Source organism: Centruroides sculpturatus, unplaced genomic scaffold (genome assembly GCF_000671375.1).
Source record: "Centruroides sculpturatus isolate CEXI.00-Female unplaced genomic scaffold, Cexi_2.0 scaffold64, whole genome shotgun sequence".
NCBI classification, from domain to species: domain Eukaryota; kingdom Metazoa; phylum Arthropoda; class Arachnida; order Scorpiones; family Buthidae; genus Centruroides; species Centruroides sculpturatus.
The window spans coordinates 979309-1003092 of record NW_019384335.1 but is presented as its reverse complement, the minus strand read 5'-3'; the positions used below and the strand labels follow the sequence as shown (position 1 = coordinate 1003092).

Below are 23784 nucleotides of genomic sequence, written 5' to 3'. Positions count from 1 at the left end.
TCTTGTTCACTTCCATTGTCAGACTCCGTTTTGAGATTGCTTGTTATATAGCTGTTAATCTATAGACCAGTTCAGACTTTTACCTGTGACAAGCAAATTTAATTTTTGTAAATGTTCTCGAAGATTTACTATTTGCAACATTTCTATTTCTTATACAGTGAGTGCCTGCTCGTTTTTTATATTCTTTCAGCAACTGCAGACTACGTTCGTATTACGTAACATCTAAACTGTTCACGTTTGATACGGTTCGATTGTGAGGTCCTGCCGATCTTTGATTTCGGCACTTGTGTGTCTGTACCTGTTTTTATCTCCTTCTATGTCAAGATCGTTTTGGTTTTCTATTTCACCCTAGCCTAAATATTTGTTATCCTCTTTATTCGATATTGTGAGCATTTAAGTATGTAAAAATTATCTTTATTTGCTTCTTCAATTTTGGGAAGTCTTAAATAACCCATGGGAAGGAAATTCCACACATGTATTTATTGATAATACTCTAAGTATAATTGTAACTTAAATTTACACTTGATCTATTTATTTTTCGATATAACATTATAGGAACTGGCTTCAGAGAAGGATAAAGCGAGTTACTTTAACAATTGAACTGAGTAAGGCCCTGAAGTCCTCAACACTAATTACAAACAGAAACATCCTCCAAGAATGCGTGTTTATTACATTTGCTATTGTTGCCATTTAACATTGTGACAATATAGGAAATTTTTGTCATATTCCTAAAGATATAAGCCAAATGCCCGAATGGCTTATATTTTTCTGCTGACGTTTTTTTTTTTTTTTATATATATATGTAATCACTCAATAGTTGATGCTGGTGACATATTCTTGTATACAGAGCTTCTTCACAATTTGCTACAAACACTAATTTTCTAATTCGTTTTTCTAACGTTTAGATTAGAAAATTGTTTTCTGATAGATATTTGTTTTTATGTTTACTAGTGAAAATGTTTTCGGTTATCTTTTAACAAAGGAAATATATTAATTTACATTAACAAGATTCGTTAGCATTATCTCTTCAACAATTTACAAGACGTTTTAACAAGTTAAAAAAAAATTTAAAAATATCTCAATACAAATGCGTTTTAGTATAAATTCATTTTAGCATTCTCTTTACCATATTTATTTTATCGAAATCTATTATTTTGGGTATCTGTTCAATGATTTATCTCATTTTATCGATTCTCAGAAGTGGAATGTGCAATATTAAAGTCGCTCAATTTGTCTTTAAAATAAGAAATATCAAATTTTTCCTATTTATTTATTGTAAAGACAGATGATTCAAATTTTCTACTGTCGATAGAATAAAATATTATATGTATTATGCAGCTTTAGCGTGAATTTTTGATGTTTTAAGATACAAAAATTCGTTTCTGATGTAGCCAAAGATTTTCTCCGTGCATTAAAGCATCGAGAAAATTGAACACTGAAATATTGTTGAGTACTTCAAAGAATCGACAAAAAAGTTTGCTAAAGTGGTAGCTAACCTCCAATAAATAATAACACTCCATTAATAATAATAACAATAAGATATCAGAATCAAAATTTACTTTAAAAATTCGAAAATTAAAAATAAAACAAATTTTGAAACTAAAAAAAATCTATAATTTTTGGTTTCTGATATTTTATTGTTACAGAAGTTATAATTTTTAAACTATATTCATGTCGTGAGGTCTTTAAATAATTTTACTTATTTTGGGGGAACTGATACAGAGCATATAAAGCCTTAAAATAAGGTAGATTCTTCTCCTGTGATCTTGTTATATTGTGATTTTGTAGTATGTAACATCATAGTCTATTATCTTGGTAACCTGTTATTTTTTTGCCTTTTTTATTTTTTGCCTTTTTTGTTTTTTTGCCTTTGTGATCTTGTGATCTATGATCTTGTGACCTTTGTGATCTTGTGATCTTTGTGATTTGTGACCTTTGTGGTCTTGTGATCTTGTGACCTCTGTGATTTGTGACATTTGTGATCTGTGATCTTGTGATCATTGTGATCATTGTGATCTGTGATCTTGTGATCTTGTGATCTTGTGTTGTAGAAAGAAAAGTTATGAAGACGCCAAAACGTCAGTTTTTTTCTTTAATTTGCGAATTTTTAATTAATTTTAACTAATTCATATTAATTAGAATGAATTGTTTAAAATAGTAATGATCAAAATGAAAATTTTTAGTTAATTAAATTTCATTTTAATTATTTGGAATCAAATAAACAACGTAATATATCATTTATGTAACAATAAATAATGTTAGCATGGAATTAGACTTTTAGTGAATTTCGACTTTATTTTAATTTCGCGTGTAATTATTAACTTAATTACCTTCAATTACATCTATTTAATTTTAATTGCATTAATAAAGTTTATATATTTTAAAAATATAACAGTTTATTGGATTATTATAAATTTTAATTTTAAAAAATATTCAAATATTTTAAATATTAATTTAATATTAAAACCAAGTAGAGTATTACTCAAAGCTCCAGTTCACTTAATATTAAGTTTTGCTAAAATGTTTTCATTTACACCAACAGATGGCAGCATACAAACTTTCGAAACGATGTTCACATTGTTAAATATATATTATTTATTCGTTTTGTAACGATTAAGAATCATTAATTTGATTCTCTCGAGTGTTTATAGGATAAGAATTAATATACGAAATTTATAAAAAAATAAAATAAAATAGAATAAAAGTTCGTTTATCTTGAATCAGTTTCCCCCTCAACACTGTAAATGGTTTCTTAGGTTGCCAGAGTGGACAGCCTCATAAACTATAAAAATACACATAAAAATAGCAAATTAGGCAAGTTTTAAGGGGTCTCGTGGCTTGTGTTTTTATCACTTGAGTCAGTCATGTTGATTAAAATTTTCTTTGTTAGAGTAAATATACAGATGGAAGGAAAATCGTACACAACTGTATATTTTATAGACGTATAAATAAGAAAAATTGAATGTGTACAATTGATATATCGTCACAATGCCGGGNAGACGTTTTAACAAGTTAAAAAAAAATTTAAAAATATCTCAATACAAATGCGTTTTAGTATAAATTCATTTTAGCATTCTCTTTACCATATTTATTTTATCGAAATCTATTATTTTGGGTATCTGTTCAATGATTTATCTCATTTTATCGATTCTCAGAAGTGGAATGTGCAATATTAAAGTCGCTCAATTTGTCTTTAAAATAAGAAATATCAAATTTTTCCTATTTATTTATTGTAAAGACAGATGATTCAAATTTTCTACTGTCGATAGAATAAAATATTATATGTATTATGCAGCTTTAGCGTGAATTTTTGATGTTTTAAGATACAAAAATTCGTTTCTGATGTAGCCAAAGATTTTCTCCGTGCATTAAAGCATCGAGAAAATTGAACACTGAAATATTGTTGAGTACTTCAAAGAATCGACAAAAAAGTTTGCTAAAGTGGTAGCTAACCTCCAATAAATAATAACACTCCATTAATAATAATAACAATAAGATATCAGAATCAAAATTTACTTTAAAAATTCGAAAATTAAAAATAAAACAAATTTTGATACTAAAAAAAATCTATAATTTTTGGTTTCTGATATTTTATTGTTACAGAAGTTATAATTTTTAAACTATATTCATGTCGTGAGGTCTTTAAATAATTTTATTTGTTTTGGCGGAACTGATACAGAGCATATAAAGCCTTAAAATAAGGTCGACTCTTCTCCTGTGATCTTGTTATATTGTGATCTTGTAGTATGTAACATCATAGTCTATTATCTATGTGATCTTGTGATCTTGTGACCTTTCTAATCTGTGACCTTTGTGATCTTGTGACCTTTCTAATCTGTGACCTTTGTGATCTTGTGATCTATGATCTTGTGACCTTTGTGATCTTGTGATCTTTGTGATCTGTGACCTTTGTGATCTTGTGACCTTTGTGATCTTGTGATCTTTGTGATTTGTGACCTTTGTGGTCTTGTGATCTTGTGACCTCTGTGATTTGTGACATTTGTGATCTGTGATCTTGTGATCATTGTGATCATTGTGATCTGTGATCTTGTGATCTTGTGTTGTAGAAAGAAAAGTTATGAAGACGCCAAAACGTCAGTTTTTTTCTTTAATTTGCGAATTTTTAATTAATTTTAACTAATTCATATTAATTAGAATGAATTGTTTAAAATAGTAATGATCAAAATGAAAATTTTTAGTTAATTAAATTTCATTTTAATTATTTGGAATCAAATAAACAACGTAATATATCATTTATGTAACAATAAATAATGTTAGCATGGAATTAGACTTTTAGTGAATTTCGACTTTATTTTAATTTCGCGTGTAATTATTAACTTAATTACCTTCAATTACATCTATTTAATTTTAATTGCATTAATAAAGTTTATATATTTTAAAAATATAACAGTTTATTGGATTATTATAAATTTTAATTTTAAAAAATATTCAAATATTTTAAATATTAATTTAATATTAAAACCAAGTAGAGTATTACTCAAAGCTCCAGTTCACTTAATATTAAGTTTTGCTAAAATGTTTTCATTTACACCAACAGATGGCAGCATACAAACTTTCGAAACGATGTTCACATTGTTAAATATATATTATTTATTCGTTTTGTAACGATTAAGAATCATTAATTTGATTCTCTCGAGTGTTTATAGGATAAGAATTAATATACGAAATTTATAAAAAAATAAAATAAAATAGAATAAAAGTTCGTTTATCTTGAATCAGTTTCCCCCTCAACACTGTAAATGGTTTCTTAGGTTGCCAGAGTGGACAGCCTCATAAACTATAAAAATACACATAAAAATAGCAAATTAGGCAAGTTTTAAGGGGTCTCGTGGCTTGTGTTTTTATCACTTGAGTCAGTCATGTTGATTAAAATTTTCTTTGTTAGAGTAAATATACAGATGGAAGGAAAATCGTACACAACTGTATATTTTATAGACGTATAAATAAGAAAAATTGAATGTGTACTATTGATATATCGTCACAATGCCGGGCTGCAAGTGTTAATAATCTTTTAATTTAAAACATCGCGTGACTTCCGGTCCAGACCGGAAGTTCGTATATCGTTAATTGGAGCCGGAGGGCCTAAGCTTTCGGTTTTCATTCTCGAGATTAACGGAAGATAGACAACCGGACGGACGACAGTGGGAATGTATAAATCTGCAATCTGAAAATTGCTGCCCAATTAAAGTATATTTTGTTTTTATTAATTTTTGCAAAATCCTTGGGCTACTTTTTATTGATTTCCCTACTTTTGAAGGATTTTTCACCATCATTATTAAGTAAAACTAATTGAGACTTTGAGGGATCTATCCAGAGAAGGAAACAATCTAATTATTAAAGTAAGAAAATCACTAATTTAGGCTACGAATTTAGAATTAGTTGTATAAAATTAGAGATTTTTCCAATTTAAATAATTGGATTGGTTCTTTTTGGAAATGGCTCTCTCAAACTCGCAATTAACTTCAATTTGTAATTAGCAGTTAGTAGTAATTGATTATTTTTATTATTTGAGGAATAAAAAGAGTGAAATCTTTAATTTCAAGTAATAAAAATACCTGTACTTATTATGTATTAGTTATAAGTTTTGTATTCACAGTATTAATTTTGTGTACAAAGCAGTGTAAGAAATACAGTGTTAATTTCTTAAAATAACACAAAAATAAACACTGTTTCTTAATTTCTGTATCCAAGCAGCAATATACTGTACAGATGTCATTAAAATAATATATTTTCAATATTTACCTGTTGGAAAATGATTTTCTGATAGAAAATTCAATGATAAATTAATATATTCGAATTATAAATAAAATTATAATTAATTCATACATTTTATTTTACTTTACTGTATTACGCTTTAATATAATATAATACTATAATGGGCTTGTGCACAAAATTTTCCAAGGGGGAAAGCTTGCAGACAAATAACTACTTCAATACATTTTTATTTAATTATTTAATTTTTGGGGGTCTTCACAAGTACATTGTAGAATACAGAAAGCAACCCATTGTCGAGGGTGTAAGGGTATATATCTCATTATAATTTGTGGGAATATTTTACTCTAACAGATAGGGGGAAGTACCCAGTTTCCCCCCTGTGCGGTTGCCCTGTGCGGTATATAATGTTTCTAAAAATAATAAATATTAATAACAGAAAAATAAAGTTTCAGTTGTATAATTTTTATTATTTTAATATCGCGGTTAAATTTATTTTCTCGGCCATTATGCATATTGACAATAAAGTCTTTAAGTTAACTTTATGTCTAGAATTTGTAAGTAGCATACAAAGAATTTGCAATGATTTTATTGATTGAAGAAACAGCAGTATAAAGAAAACTGATAAAATCTAATATGTTTCCTAGTTGTTTAGTAGCCATTTTATGATCGAAACTTTTTACAATTTATATATTTCAGAGTAAAATAATATATATATCACTTTACATTAATTGAAATTTAAATAATAATTTAATTAAGTAAAATAATATATAATTATCTAAGCTAAATTTATGCGTATTAATTAATAATGTCATGTCGAATTCTTTACTGAGGATTTTTACTTTATATCATATAACAGAGGGAAAGTATGGCGATTGATAAAAAAAATGACCTCCCCAAGATTTTTATATTTTTGGATTCAGGGGACCTTGAAACGTCGAGAAATTAAAAAATTGGATGGTTTTTTTCTGTATGTACGGATGTTAGTGTGTGGGGGGCACGATTTCCTTCGCCCTCTTCGAAGCTTAATAACTCCTGTACCTTTCTTCGAAAATGTATGAAATTTTACAGAGAAGTTTGGGTATTAGGGGGTTTGATCCTCTTAAATTTTGGTGGTAAAACGCCAAGGGGGTGGAGAGATAGAGAGTAGTCACGTATCATATCTGGAGTAAGGTCGGACTTNTTATTTATTAAATTATTTAAGGTTTACTTCGGATTTTAAGCCATTAATTAAATTATAATTTAAATAATTTCTGTAATTTAACTAAATATAAACCAGCAGTTATTTATTGTCACATCGTCACAATACTGGCTGCAATTTTTTCGTCACAATGCTCTCAATTTTAGTTATGTCTTGTCCCTATACATCATACTTTTCCTGTTAACAGGGGAGTCATGCCTGTTATCTATCTCTGTTATAGATAAAAATTTTGAACAATTTTGAATTGAAATCATGTAACTTCCGATTTAAATCGGAAGTCTGTATGTAATCGTGGCCTCTTGCCCCTCCCTTAGCTTTCCATATCTGGTCTCGACTTTCATCTATCTAACTTCTTTCTCGAGATTAAGGAAGGATAGACGCCCAGCACGATGCCAGAGGAAATTTATAGGTCTACGATTTTTGAAAAAAGCAACTTAATAAATAATTTTAAGAACAACTGAATGTACCACTGTGGGGAATCCGGGATCGAATCCAGACTGTCAAAAATTTTAGAATTTTTCATGGACAATCCCATTGTGGGCCCAAACAACCCACGATATGTATATAAAAAAACCCTCTTAGTGTCCACAGGACGAAAAAAACGTAAAATAAAAAAAAAATACTAAAGCTGCAGGATACGTGTAGGAATATCAATCAAGCTTTCGACCCATATAAAAATATCAAAAATATTCAAATAGGATTAAAAGATCCTAACTATTCTAATTAATCATGCTTCTCATTAAAACCTTTTAAAATCTATTTACTCCGGTTTTTCAATATGAATGGCAGTATAAGATTTAATTAATATTATCGCTTATAATATTTATAATAAGAATATGAATAAGCTTACTGTTTTAAAAATCTGTTTCGATCAATCTGACTTTAAATGAGCGGTTGTCTCCTTCCTATCCATTCAATTCAATGCATTTCTTTTATACCATGTCAAAAAATTTATCTAACCACTTAGTACCCTTCAAACTTTCTGAACGTCCTTGAAAAAGCATTAGTGGTGGCAATGCACTTACAGTTTCAGTTATCACATCGGCATAGGTAATTCTTTTTTTCTTTGTGAATCCGACCTATAATTTTATAAACACACTCCTCTTAAAGTTACCGTTCCTCGTTCGGTATAAGCTAATTCCGTCTATCTTCATTTCGATTTATACATAATAATTTATACATTTTATAAAACAAATAAATTATAAATCGATTTATCTTTCTCGTCTTTACACAGAATAATTTTAATAAAATATTTATTATGCCTTAGACATAGCTTAAAAATATCATAAACAAGGCATATATATGTTTCCTTATTTGATATTTTGGTCATTCCATTTTCAATTATAGAATGATCGCCCACTTCAACTTCCTCTAATCTGTCCTAATTATAATTTATTCCTATAAATTATAATAGAAATATCATGTTCCAATCAAACAACCGAACATATATTTTTACTATAGTCTGCAATGTTATAATAATAAAAATTACGACCATAACATCTGTATTAATAAAGATAATGATTGCTACATCAACAACATCATTATAATATANTTTTTAAAAGTGTTTTAATTTACAATCACGTGACATTATTAACTTTTTAATATTTACCGAATGGAATAATATATATTTTTTTCTTTCCATTCTTTATCCTTTACAATTCGAAAAACTTCGATAAAAACAGAAAAAAAAAGAAAGATTTCACGTAATAAAAATCAAGAAAAAGATATAAAGTAAATATGAAAATCTCACTTGCCACTGAATGTAAATTCACTATTTTTTTATAGCTGAAAATAGATTAAAAAAAGAAGTAAAAAAATTTATTAAATGAATAATTTCCCTTTATTAACTCGCAATATATATACTGTATATGTATATATTTTATGATGAAACAAGAGAGAAAAGATAATAAAACTTAATGCTTTTTTAAATAACAGATGGCGCCATGATTTATTAAGTAATGCTGTCTTCTTTTAATGACAATATATTAATTAATTAATTAATTTTTGATTTATGTTATCAATCAGAAAGAAAATTATCTTTCATAAATTCATAAATCATTATTTCGGTGTAAATTAATTCTTAGAAAGTAAATTATATTTTCGGTAATGCATCCCCCTCCAGAAAAAAAAAAAAATACAAGGAAATTGAAGCGGTGTAATCAACTTACACAAAGAAAATTTATTTAAAAAAATAAAGTTTTAGACGTTTAAAAAATATTTTAAAGTAAATTTCTGACAAAAAAATTTCTTTGTGAGCTTAAAATATTTTTTTTTTTTTTCAGAGTCTTACTCTATAGAGTCTGATTACTATTCGAAGTGCTTTATGCAAATTTAAAGTTTTACCTTAAAGAAAAAAAGAAATATGATTTTTGTATGAATAAAAAAGTAAATAAATCATAAATTATTTTGTTTCTTATAAAGTCTATTTTTTAAATATTAATTAATAAACATTAGTAAGTCATTAATATACACCGGCGCTTTTATTAACGTCATAAATAAAAGAACGAATACGTTTTAGTATACATCAATGTTTATTATAAAAATAAACGTAAAATATTAGCTGGAAGCATTAATACATTACAGTTATTTTAAACAATATTTATACAGATATTTGTATCATTAGAATCACTTACATTTTAATAGTTATAATAGGAGCTTTCTGTCTATTAAATACCCTCGAATAATTTAAACCTCGAATAAATATTTGAGATTTAAATTATTTAGGAAAGTTGAGAATTCTATGGAAAACATATATCCAGTAACGAGTTGCTTAACTTTCCCGGAAACATTTAAAAAGGCGTGTGTGGCGCCATCTATTATGATATTTTGTTTAAAAAGTTTTTATATTTTTTAATTATTATAAAATAACAAAAAGCTTAATTTTAATTGTAAAGATGGCTTATATAAAAACAATTGTAAATATTAATAACGAGTAAAATCTTCATTAAGTCCGACCCTACTGGAGATATGACACACGACATCTCTTTATCTCCTCATCCCCTCGACCTTTAATTACCAAAATTTATTAGCATTAATGCCCTTAATACACAAATCTTCCCGCAAAATTTCACAAAATTTTCACCAAAGACACAGGAATTATTAAGCTTCAAAGTGTGTGAACAGACACATACACTAACATCCATGTATATAGAAACTCCCCGAATTTTTTTTTGCATTTCTTGACGTTTCAAGGTTTCCTGAGTTCATAAATGTAAAAACCTTGAGGACTGATCGCCATACTTTCCTTCTGTTATATATAACAGAGCCGGGAAAGTAATAGTGTTTAATATTGACAGGCCCCCGAGAGAGTGAGGTCGGTGCAAACACCGTTTTGGGCCCCTTTTGGAAGAGTTTTTAAATTTTTTTCCTCTGATAGGTCTCCTAAAGTTCATGGATGTCTCATAGAGGCACCCCCTCTCTTAGTATCCAAAGATGGCTATTTTATGTAAATTATATCATAGGACGAGTCACATAAATTGGTATTTATCATTTTACCAGCTGAAGAAAAAGTAGTTGTAAAACTTTTTACATAAAATTTTTGAAGCAATGATGAGGAAACGATTTATATTATTTTATTGTAGTTTAACCTGATTTTCGTTTAAGGCAATCGTTGCGCATTACCTTGACAAGAGTGCCGATAATTGAGGTCAGATGTTGAATTTATTACCTGTGGATTTCAATATCATTTTTTCAAGGTACAGGATTCTAATAATACACTCCCTTTACACATAAAATCAAATTGCTGAGCGTTAAGTATTTATTGTCGATGACGATCTTTATACGCGTTGTTATCCAACTTTCCTTTCTTTCTCTTAAAAGGATTGTCGGAAAATTCCACTCTTTTATTCAGATAATAAAATTTTATTACCTGTAATTTTATAAATACAAGTTAGAATTAATAAAATATAAATATAAAATTACATAGACGTGCTTTTCCTGTTAACAAAAACCGTATGTGTATGTGTGTGTGTGTGTGTGTTATACTACTTCCTGTAGAGTACTCTCAACTTTTTAATTACTAAGAAAACGTATATCTTTCATAGAAATCTCCATTTTTTTATTATATTTTTCTAAATAATTAAATCTCGAATATTTTAGGGTATGTAAAGATACAACAACTGATAAAATAATCGACAATATAGCTTATTATAATGTAACCCTTGGAAGTAATTCGATGCTACAGTAGTGATGCTATAAATCTCTATATAAATGTTATTATAAATATCTTTAACTTCGTCTCTAGTCGTATTAATTACAACGTTAATTGCACGGGTGGATGCTGTGACCGAATAATGTGACAATTGGTTTCACGCTTGGTTGACGGTTGCCATGGCAATTAACATCCGAGGAAAAAAGATGATGTATTTTTTTATTTTTTCATCTGGTCAAGCAGCGTACAGTAAATGGAAATTTCAATAGTTAAAGACTTAGTATTTAACTTAATGGATTTGATTTGAGTAAAGATTACTTATAACACGAAATTATGTAAAAAAAAAAAAATATCAAAATGAATTTAAAAATTTTCTTTTTTCTCTTCTCATTATGATAATTTTTCTTCCACGTTAGTTTCATTTAATTATTATGCTTTTTCGTACTTTATTAAATAAAATGACCGTTAAAATCCGAGTTTCTTATAAAATTTTTAATTATTACATAATTCATTCCTGTTTTATAATTTATAAAACACTTTTTTTTCCATTTAAAAAAGAAAGAAATTCTTCTCTCGAAAACATTTTGTTAAAAACAAATATTTACAAAATAAATTTGTATTCTACAACAAAACAAACAACAAAAGTCTTTCGTTTTATTTTGTTATTTGTTCTGTTGTGGGAGAGGCTTCACGTGGAATTTCTCTATCTATGAATAAAGAATAAAGGAAACAAAATAGGAAAGAAATCTTTACATAGAATTTTCTAAACGTAAAAAATAAAAAAATAAAAAAATAATAATGGACGAAATACAAGTAGATATTAATCACGAATTTGTGACGTCCTTCGGTCATTTTACGTCATTAATTGATTTTTGTAAATAATTTCAAATGTTATGCTTGTAACCGGAAATTAAACTGTCTTCTATTATCGTGACAAGTGTTTCCTATCGGACAAAATATCGTGCATATAATTTATTATTAGAAATACTAATTTTAATATCACTAACTTACTAATTATACATTTTATGTTTAAAAGTATGTTACATTTTCAAATTATCCCAACGAAATTTTCATATATTTCCTCCTTTTATCTATTTTAAAATTATAATTTGTTGCAGACAAAAACGCAATTTCAAAACACAATTTTATTATTATTTTTGTAAAAATTACACACCCCGAAAGTATCTGAAGTATTGTATTTTATAACGTAGTTTGTTTTGATCTCAAAATATTATTTTTGGACGACAAGAAGTATATTCGAGTCATAGAAACTCATAAAATGTAAATGTATAGTGTGTATTTTTAGTATTAAGGAAATCTTAAAAGTCGATTTATTTTCGATTCACTTTGCAGATTATGGAAATCTGTAGAGAGTAAACCAAAGAAAAATAATAAAAAAATCACCAGACAAAGATTGTATTTCCTCCCCCCTTTTATATATAAAACCCTTTCATAGGGAGCACACTTTGTTTTACACGATTACAAAAGCTCACTGACAGCATCGATTGGGTTATTTATGGATTTTCATGCTCTTCATATAATTAATTTTCTTTTTTACATTATTATTTTTTTGGTTGTGAAAATTATATTTGATTTATTTCTTAGTGAAAAGTGTGATATATAATCTGTTAATCAGGTTTAGAATAAAGAAAAGGGATATAAAATATCAAACCACAGGTGTTGCTGGATGTTTGCCAAGTGACTGGTTTATTATTTGCTTAGATGAATCGAATAGATATGTGAAATTTAGTTTAAAGAAAACATATAAAGTTGCCTTTGGACGAAATTCAATTTGATTTTTTAATAAAATTTAATTTTTTATACAGGTATTGTCTTTCTCTCTGTGTAGNATATTATATATATTTTATAATATTACAAACACGTGACTAAATTTATTTATTTTTTATTAAAAAAATTAAGTAATATATAATTTAATTTTTGACAAATGAATACATTTGACCTATCTCGTGTTTGTTGTTTATAAAAGTCACTTAACAATATTAGACGAGAGTGTTGGATTGATGTAAAACAGATGTAGTTTGGTGAAATTTAATATTTATTTCCGACTTTATTTACCGAGTATAAATATTTATTAATTAATCCTACTTTTGGGAAAGTGTTTAAACTTTATTTTTGTTCCATTTTATTGTAACTCATTACTCCAAATCAACGTCTGATGCATGTTGACATGCTAACGTTTAACAGATTGCTTCGCAACAGAAATTATGAAATATGTTACGGTTAATACGTGGAGAAAAGAAGAATATTTTACTTTAATATTAGAATATTTTGCCGATTTTCTTAGAATTTTTTAATAAAATATATTTATTTGAGTCTCAAATACTTTCTTTGTGTTACTTTCTATACTTAAAAGGAGCAATTCGTGTCGGAAAATGGCTACGCTAATCTTTTTTTTTTTTTTTCTTAAATAAATTTTAAAATAAAATGAGGGATGTACTTGTACAGTAATATTTTATCCAAGCTCTCAAGGAAAAAATTTTCTGACAATAAGTCATTTTAAACCCACTTTGTAAAGACAATACGTCCCGGATATTATTCTATTCATTGTGTGTGAAAAAAACAAGAAAGCGATTGTTCTTTATGCGTTGTGGCACTGTTTTTCTGCAATTTAAAGAGAGTTGAAAGGTCAAGAAGACGAAAGAGTCGACGCCTACTGTATAAGGCTATGTCTGCACTAAAATATTTATTTCGGTATAGGTTTTAAAGCCTCGGTTGTTACTGTTAAACATTCTCAACTACTCAGCAATTTTTAACGTTGAGGCGAAACAAAAATAATAAAATTTTTCAGTTTACTGTCTGAGATACTCAAAATACAAAATTTATATCGCATTATTATCTTATAAATTTTTCAAGTAGCCTAAATTACTTCTTTTAAAAATATATTTTTCTTCTTTTAAAAATTATTTACAAGCGATAGTTTCACTCACCCCTTAATGGGATTTGTCCTAAACACGAGAAACAAAGTAGCGTGAAGGAACTTTTTTCTGTTTTATATAGAAGAAAAGAGTTTTTCCTCCCCCCCTGTATTTACAAGGTTAATACTTGAAACAAAATATTCTGGACGAAACGACAATGATAAATGGTTCAATGATTATATAGAGAAAATTGCATTGCGTGTAGTTTAACATATTCTTTTTAAAGAAGATACTAAATATAACACTACTAGCATCAATTATATTTGTGACAACTTTTATATAAATCTTAAAGAGCGAGTCAATTATATATTTGCATAATTCTTCTAACGATTTTTATCAAACCTTTTTCTTTTAATTTTCAAATGGTCATTAAAGGAGAGAATCATTTATATCTAGAAAATTAGAATTAAAAACTGATGCTGATTAATCTCTCCCCTCCAATGTAAGGGGGAAACAAAAGTGTGTGCTAAACCAGTAATCAGTTCCATAAAATTTCCTTTCCCCTTGAAAATAAGTTAATTATACTAATTTGTATATCGTCTAGTTACTTATAAATGATACTTTTTGCTTATTCTCTAGAGAATTTTTATTAGTAGACCGGATGATGATTAAAAAAGTCTTTTTTTAATACGAAATTTATAGCCACACAAGAATGTTTGTCTTGGCACTTTTATGACAGTGTATAATATACCCGATAATATATATTATTTAAGTACAAAATTAAAACTTTAATAAGCATTTTAATATACAAACGTACTATTTATGTATCAGAAAATAATTCAAATTTTCTCAAGTATTATAAACAAATTTCTTCCAGCCTACACTTTATTAATTTATTTAATTAATAAGTTAGTAAATATAAATTAATTATGAACTAATTCTGATATAAAACGACGTTAAGATATTTTATATTACAGTTTTATTAACAGCTGTATAACATAGTAAATATATAATTGTATTGATTAATACGGTGTAAATAATTATGTTTACATATTACAGATAATATTTACTTAATATACGTAATACTAGTTACGTGTGCTGGACTTTGTTTAGGGTTTTGAGGGAGGAGATTGTAAGGTGGGGTTAGAAGAGGGTGATAAAAATGCAAAACACAAGAAATTACTCGGGGTAAAGTTAAGAGGTGGTGAGTTTTAGGGGTGGTTGATTTGGGAGTATGTTTTATAGGATGTCGAAGAATATTCAGGCCAAATTTGATGCGGATAGGTTGAATGGTACAGGTACAAAACCCTTAACATACGTACATTCATATTTTGACTTTAATAATATAGATAAATGCTTATTAAATGTTTTATTATATAAAATACTTGAAAGACAAAATCGTCTACATCTTTTTCATGCTTAATACGTAAAATGTTTCTAGAGACGGGAACGGATTGATTGATATCACAAGTAAATTACTCGTGTGTATACAAAAAGTATTTTTTTAATTAAGAAAACTTTTATAATTCAATTCGATCTGCACTCTCTGTTGGAGTTGCCTTAATTATGAATCGAGTCTTTTATTCCTTTAAGTAATTCGATATAAGGCATATTAGTTATCGTCATCCTTTAAACAAGGTTCTTTCATAGGGTCGTATCTGCTAGCCATTTCTTTTCCTTGTTATGTGTTATGTAAACATCACGTCACATGACACTTTGTCGATATTTTCAGTACTTTACATGTGTTATTTTTAATTGATTGATTAAACGCTAATGGATACGTTCAAATGATACGAGCTCTTCGATTTAACTGAAGCATGGACATTAATTATTCAATAACACTGCTAAGAACGTGGAGTAACAATTATTTTACATGCAATTGATATAAACATAATCATTTATAATAAAATATTACATTTCTTCTCATAGAAAACCGTTTTCGCTCTTCACTATTGATAATATTAAGATGAAGAAAAATATTTTCGAAATTAATTTATCTTCTATTTTTAATATTTTATGTTAGGAAATTCTTCAGTTAATAACGTACTTACTCTATGAATACAGATTCAATATTTGATATTTCTGCGCTGCCATTTTTTTTTATATCAAAATTCGACTGGTTAATCGATAATTCGAGTGTCCTCTTATAACTTGAAGATTTTGCAGTCGGACGATTTGCACGTCAATAGAGAATATTTCCTTTAAGATATCGTAAAAGTTGGACCAAAAAGAAATTCAGTTTGAAAATACATAAGGGAAAATATCGATGGTTTTATGAGATTCTGATAAAAATCTGTTATCTGAAAAGTATTCAATGCATTCAAATATGACTTAAGCCCTGCTACTTTTAGTGTTCAATTGCTTAAAAACGAAGCGATGTTCCTCTCTATTAACATATAACAACATTGTTTACGTGTTAATCTCAAAGGATTGTCTTACTTGTTTATTCTCTCTTATTTTTTTACTTTCCCGGTTGTTATATAATAGGAAGAAAGTATGGCAATTGTTAAAAAATTAAATTCGTGATTTTTATATTTTTTGGACTAGAAATGAAAGAAAGATTGGTGTTATCTGTATGTGTTGGAGGAACGATTTCGTTTACCCAATTTAAAGCTTAATAATTCCCGTGCCTTTCGTCTAAAATTTCTGAAATTTTGTAGAAAGATTTGTATAACAGGTTGAAATATTTCTAGAAATTTTCATGAAAATCAGGTGATTTTTTCCAGAGATATGACTTTATCCCTTTAATATCACCCGAACCAATCTGAAGACTATAAAGGGATATATTTTAAACACTATAAATTATCCAATAGTATAATTAAATATATGTTAATACCACCTATCAGTAGAACGCATTATAAAATTCCTATTGATTGATAAGGAAATTATAAAAAGAAAGAAAAAAATCCGTATATACCAACTTTAGATATGGTAATATATCGATACATATCGATTATTGAAAAATCTATTTTAGATGACATATCGGTTTTCTTATCCTTATCATCATTATTCTTATTCATATCTGAAGAAGGGGGAAGAAAAAGAACTTATATTACACAATAAAGAATATTTAATTTGGTTCAATGACAGTTGTTGAATCTTCTTAATGTTACCCCCAAAAAAACTTTAGACATATTTTAATTTACTGCTGATGCTGGAAATTGCAAAGGAAAACTGATTTGCTATTTTTACAAGATAAGTATCTTTCCATTTGCTGTTTTCCCTTAACACATTATTAACCTCTTTAAAGGCTGATCAACGCCATTATCCTGTATTTCAGTTCAAGAATTAGTTTTTTATGAGTCAATTATACTTTTTTCTTTTCTTCTACATCTGTTAAATCTTTAACCTTCTGTATCCATTCGAAAGTTTTAAGGATGTATTTTTTTTTCTAATTCAAACACATTAGTTTATATTATATAATGTGGAAGAGTGCACTGTTTTAGTAGCACTAAAAATACTTTCGAGCTACTTTAACACAGTAACTATAATTAAAAAAAGAACTCTTCGTTTCGCCATGTTAAAGAGTAGAGAGGCAAGAACACGTTGATAACTGAAGTGGATTTTTATCTTTTATTTTTTTATTTATTTTTTAATGAAAAGCATGTAAAATATATTGCAGAGTACACTTATTTTTATAAATTTGTTTACTAGTAGCTTGTGTTTTTTTTTTGTTAATTTACATCACGAGAGTTCGTTTTTATCTTCTAAAATTAAGGTTATTCAAGCGTTATCTTCGACATCACCGTCCTCAATAAATAAAAAAAAAATTTTTTTTAAGAATAATCATTAAAAATTTTACCACTTTTGGTACATTTTATTGATTTTCGACATTATATATACCGAATTCTGTTGACAAGTAAAACTTTTGACATGAAACGTTTTTGGAAAGGTAATTTGTCAAACAAGATGACATGAGAGTTGATAGACTTGTCAAGCGGATTTAAACTTCTTTTAAAAACTTCTTTTTTTATTATTCATCTTTCTATACATTCTATTTATCCTAAATATAGATTTTATAGTCCTTTAACAAGGAGTGACTTATAGGTTAACAGAGGAACAACACAAGAAAGTTTCTGTACAGACAATGGAGTAAGTCTACATCTAGCATGAATTCGCTTTCTAAAAATAATTATAAAGTTTTATCCAAAAATAATTCATGTTTTCCATACTTTCTACATTAATAAATAATTCATGAGTCACATTATAATATCAATTCTTTTGTATATTTATCTCTCAGCAAAAGATAAAATGTTGATATAGATAAAATTTGAAACTCTATTGATCCGTCTTAGTAGATTTATGGTTAAGAAATTTATTTTATGTTCCATCACAAAAGAAACTGAAGTAAAATTTATATGAAATATTTGAAATTATAAAATAAAACTTGATTAAAATTTTTTTGTAATCAGAATTCGTCAAAAAATATCACTCGAATTTCTAAAAATATACAACAATTATGATAAAAAGTAAAAGAAATTTTTATCACTGATAAAATATTTAAGCAAAAGTAGTAAAACTTTTATTTAAATATAGGTAATATCGTAGAAAATACTATTCATACGAGCAATTTTTTTATCTCAGAAGCTTAAGAAATCAATGTAGCAACGTGAAACGTTATGAAAGATTATATTGTCATCTAGGATCAGGCAGAGGATAAATATTATCGAAATATATCGACAATGATAAAATCCCAAATTTTTCTATATCAGCATTTTTCAAGGACTTCCATCAAACAATTTTGTTTATATAAATTCGTTCTATAAAGCAGAAGAAAAAATCGAAATGGTAAATTGTTTAATGCTCTTTTTGCTCACAATACATTTTTGAAGTAAAAGGGGAGAGGGAGAATTCGATTTAAATCAGTTTAAAATTGAATAACTGCTAGAAAAATAAAGAATTTAAACGTAAATGTGTCATATATGTTGATATATTTTCAAATATATTCATATAATCAGCAACAATCTGACATTAAATCAGCTCGATATTTGTATCGTACAGTAAATAACATGCGCATATTAAGCCCCCCATCTAATACCAATTTTGAAAATTTACATATCGGTGATGTGACAGTTTAAAAATTATTATTTATATCCTCCGATAGAGAAGAAGAAGAAGAAAAAGAAGAAAAGAAAATCTCTTTTATTTTCTAAATTCCCACATGACTTACCGGAAGAGATTGTAGATGCAAATTTTACTGGTTAGTTTTCCTCTGCAAATATCATATTTCTAAAAATTTCTCTTCAGATATCTTTTCTTTTTTATTTTATTTTTGAAATTTATGATTATTTGATCTATGAGGAAAAAATAAATAAATAAATAAACTTGTTGGTGGAATTTTACGGATGTTTTATAAATTTTTAATCTTTTAATATCAGTTATGTAAGATGATACGAAGATATCTCTTCGGTTAACTTTGATATATAAGCCTTCTATCAGTTATTCTTTATAAACGACATTAAAATATTTGAAATTTTCCAGAGCAGTAGTTAATTACAAACCATAAAAATATCTTATCTCGCATGCCAGTCAGATGTATTTATATATATTCTAAAACAGGTGATGTTTTATCAATTCTGACATTTCCTTATATATATATATATATATCTACACACATACTTTCTAATCTCTTCCTTTTATTGATTCGTGGAATAATATACCGATTTTTTCTTATATATATCTATTAAGATAACAATAACTTTGAAAATCGAAAGTGGAAATAACTCATAAAATCGTAATTTTTAGTGTGAAACTACTGCAAAATTTCCAATAGCATAAATAGGGCGAAAGATGAGAAATTTTCAAACTTATCACTGTTCTACAGAACGTTTTGTAGATTTTCACGCCTCCTTCAAAAATCACTGTCTCCCATGATGACAAGGTGCTGGATTAGGTTAGATTTGGTAGTGTTGTAACGATCCATCGATCATAAGAAATGGTGAAAGGATAGAACTTATAACTAGTGGCTGCTTCCAACCGATAACATTGAGCAAAATAGACTTTTCATGATTTCTTTACTGTACTGCGCTTTGTTCAATAATGGGTTTTGAGGTAAAAATTTAATAGAGACTTTATTTTTTTTTATTTTTTCTTTTCTCTTTATTTATTTAAAGTTTCTTCGTCTGTCGGGAGGTTAATATTTATCGAACAAATAAAAGGAATAAATGAATTATGCGCTTCCAATGTTTATACTCGACTCGCTATAAAACTGATAAATTTTAAATTAAATAGGTAAAGATGATTTTTGAGGTAGTAAACAAGCAATAAGAAGTTAAATTAATTTTTTATATCGTTGTCGATATTTTTTTTTATTGTATTTAATATGGAATTTATAACTTTTTCTTCTTCCTAACTCTACCCTACTGTCTAGCTTTCTGGCAAAAGTACTCTAATCATACCGGTCCTTGTTAGATTAATCGATAAAGGGTATTGCAAGGTCAGTTGTTATTCTTTAAACATGCAGATGTGTATGCCATACTTCCACTTAAAATTATTCTTATATTCGTGAATTTTTTCGGTAATTATGTAGAATATTCTCGCCTGTATACATAAATATATTATTTTATTTTATGGTGGATATCGCTTGTTTTCTCCGTTTGAATTTATAACCATTACAGTGGATACAGTAATTTTATTGATCTTCGAACACAACAACAAACATTTACCATAAAGTAACATTTAATTTACAATAATATAGTTCATCTAACTAATTCAATAAAGTACAGTTGACAGATGAAACGTGATTGGTTTAGTTGAATTGATTTCTCATTAGTTTTAGTTTGATTTGGTCCAATTGTATTATTTCAAACTCGACGCTTCCATTTTCTACACCTTAAAAAAGTATAATAAAATTGTAAAAAAATAAATTTAATCGCACAAATAAATATTTTAAAAGTAAAAATAAATTTAAATCAAATGAGATTTGTTCTATACCAACGAAAAAAGAGATGTAAAAATAATTAGTTTTTAAAAGCTATACCCTCGTGTTATATATATTTTTTTAATTAAAAAAAATAATGAGATGATTGTCGTTAATAATATCAACAATTAACTTTGACAATTTGTGTAAAAATTAGAAAAAAATATCACACTTCATCTGTCAATTGATCTACCAGAAAATATTCTAATTATGCAGTTTACACATGAATCGAACCATGAGATTTATCACAGCAAATTTGTCCACCATTTCATTAATTTTTCATTTAATTAAAAATAAATACTACTATATCCAAGCCTAACTTGTTTTTCCCCCATCTTTATTTAGTGTATCTTCTGCTTATTCTTGAATTCTTTTCCTAAAAAATAACGAGTGAAATTTTAGTATAAATATTTTCTTTTTTTACACAAAAATTCTTCAGCAGTTTTTTTTCTGTTTTTCTCCATTTTCCTGAACTTTTATTAAATAAAATTAATATATTTGTTTAAGAAACGTTTCATTAAATAACTATTTTATATTTATTATTTTTTATCCATTTTTTTTTNGGCCATCTGGCTTTCGTAAAATTATATAGGTTTTTAAATTTCGTATATTTTTGTAAATACACGATATAATCTATTTTTATTTATATTATTTTTTTATATTAAAAGAATACTTATGCCGAAGTTAGGCTCAGATAAATATATTATTTAACATGCACTTAACTTATTTTAATTAAAATATTCTATGGATAGATAAGGTTATTATATAAAATGGCTTAAGCTCTTATTGCTTTTGGGTAAGGGAATTTATGAATGAAGTAATTTTATATAATATTTGTACTTATTAAATTTGAAGAATATTTACGCATATCACTCACTTAAAATAAGAATTCGGAACTGAATATAAAATACATTTTTTTTTAAATTTTGGAGCATCGTCGTTTGTCGTAATGGCGGACGGTTACTATTTAGAGCAAAAATGTACTATTCTTGAGAATTATCATCAGGCATATCTTCGAAAAAAGTAGGCATGTGTATCTGTTTAATGAGCGACGTGATGCCATCTTCTTTTAACTTGCAACGGCATACGATTTTCTTAAATGCTGCTCGAAAATCTTTACTGAACATGCCGTATATTAAAGGATTTGCAGCAGAATTACAATAACCGAGCCAGAAGAAAATATTAAAAATGATATCAGAGAAACAATCGTCACAAAAAGCACGTAACAGATAAACGGTGAAGAATGGCAACCAACACAATATAAAACCACCAACAATAATTCCAACAGTTTTTGTTGCTTTGGCTTCTGAGTGGAAACGTCTCGCATGCCATCTGGCATTTCGTTTACTTATGCGTGTAAAGAAGGTCCTGTTTGACTTGCCATTGGTGGCATAAGAGGTTCCCGGTAAATTCCCTTGACACAGATTCGTCGGGGAATTGTACATGGATAATTCTTTAGTTCTAACGGGTGGATAGTATCCTCCGTTCATATCTTGCAAACTTCTACGATTCTTCACCGCTGGCTTAATTCTCACGGTGGGTAATGTAGCTTGCCCCGCCGATAAAGCTCTTCTTGGCACTATCATATCACCTTCACGTCTTACATGTCCGTAATTTTGAGAAACCGTAACGTCTGTCGAAGGTTTACCTCTGTGAATGCGTAAAGTTAGGGTATTTTCCGCATCATTTTTGCTAGTTTTAAATCCTCTTTGCAAGGCACGACTTGTTCTTATGGCAGCACGATAAATTCGCCAGTAAAAGAATAGCATTACCAGCATTGGAATGTAAAAGGAACCTAGTGCAGAGTATATTACGTATCCTTTGTTACCGATTAATGAACATTCTGGAGCAACGCATCGATCCATCATATTAGTTTCGGAATCGGTTTCGGTCCATTCTGTTAATGTTTGATTTGTGACATTAGAAAGTGCAATCGAGTCATTTGCTTCTATAAATGTTTCATTCAAAAACATTGACAATTGACTTAGGTCTAGTTCTCGAAACACATCTTCAGTTTCTGTTTGTTGATCGATAGTAACGTTCGCTTTTAACTTTCCATTAAATTTACTCCTAGAATCGTCATTCCATCCTACTAAAGGAGGGAAACAAATGAGAAATGAAAGAATCCAAACTGAAGCAATCAATAGTTTTACTCTGCGAGAAGTCATAATACTTCTATAATGTACGGGTCGCGTTATAGCCAAGTAACGATCTATACTGATAGCAACCAAGTTCAGAATTGAAGCTGTACACATCCAAACGTCTACTGCTAGCCAAATCTGACACCAGATATGACCGAATACCCATACTTCGAGTACTTCTAGTGTAATGGAATATGGAAGAACTGCAATACCAACTAATAGATCTGCTACTGCTAATGACATAATTATAAAATTTGTCACCGTTCGAAGCTTTGCGGAAGCAAACACTGCTAAAATCACTAAAGCGTTCCCAACGATGACTGCCACATTAATAATGCCCAAGAACACGATAGTTGCAATAGTTCTGGCACCTTGAAGCTTTTCAGAAATGTTCAATTCGATACATTGAACCCCCTGCTGGGGGTCATCAAAGATACTAGTAGAAACGTTAACAATATTTTCCGTCATCCTTGATCCTCGATCATCATCATTTCTTCAACTTCTGTCACTCTTCATTAAATTCAATTTTAAGTGTTCCTGTTAACGAAAAAAAACTCCATTAAAACTATTAAATTCATCGCTATAAACACATTTCTCATTACTATAGCCTTAAATTATTTAAGAATATAATATAAATATCATAAAGAAAGTCGTATAAACTATAAATTTGCATAGTTTTGCCCCCCAAAAATACCAATTCTATTAATTTAGCATAACGTAAATTACGAAACGGCACTTAAATTTAGCTGGTTAGGAAGTTATTC

At 27.9% G+C, this 23784-nt stretch overlaps 1 protein-coding gene across 2 annotated transcripts in view; it reads right to left on the bottom strand.

Annotated features, from left to right (window-relative positions):
- Positions 1 to 20584: 20584 nt before the first annotated feature.
- LOC111631585 (probable G-protein coupled receptor No9) overlaps positions 20585 to 23784 on the bottom strand; it is a 52536-nt gene continuing 49336 nt past the window's right edge. Inside the window, exons 2-3 of one of the 2 annotated variants that reach the window (XR_002757729.1) lie at positions 21757 to 23557; positions 20585 to 20791 (exon numbers count right to left, since the gene is read on the bottom strand). Coding sequence is in view for 1 of the 2 variants with exons in the window: in XM_023375852.1 (XP_023231620.1) it covers positions 21863 to 23488 (1626 nt within the window). In the remaining variant the exon portion in view is untranslated. Of the gene's footprint in view, positions 20792 to 21562; positions 23558 to 23784 lie in introns of those variants that run through there. The other variant, XM_023375852.1, reaches the window with a different exon arrangement.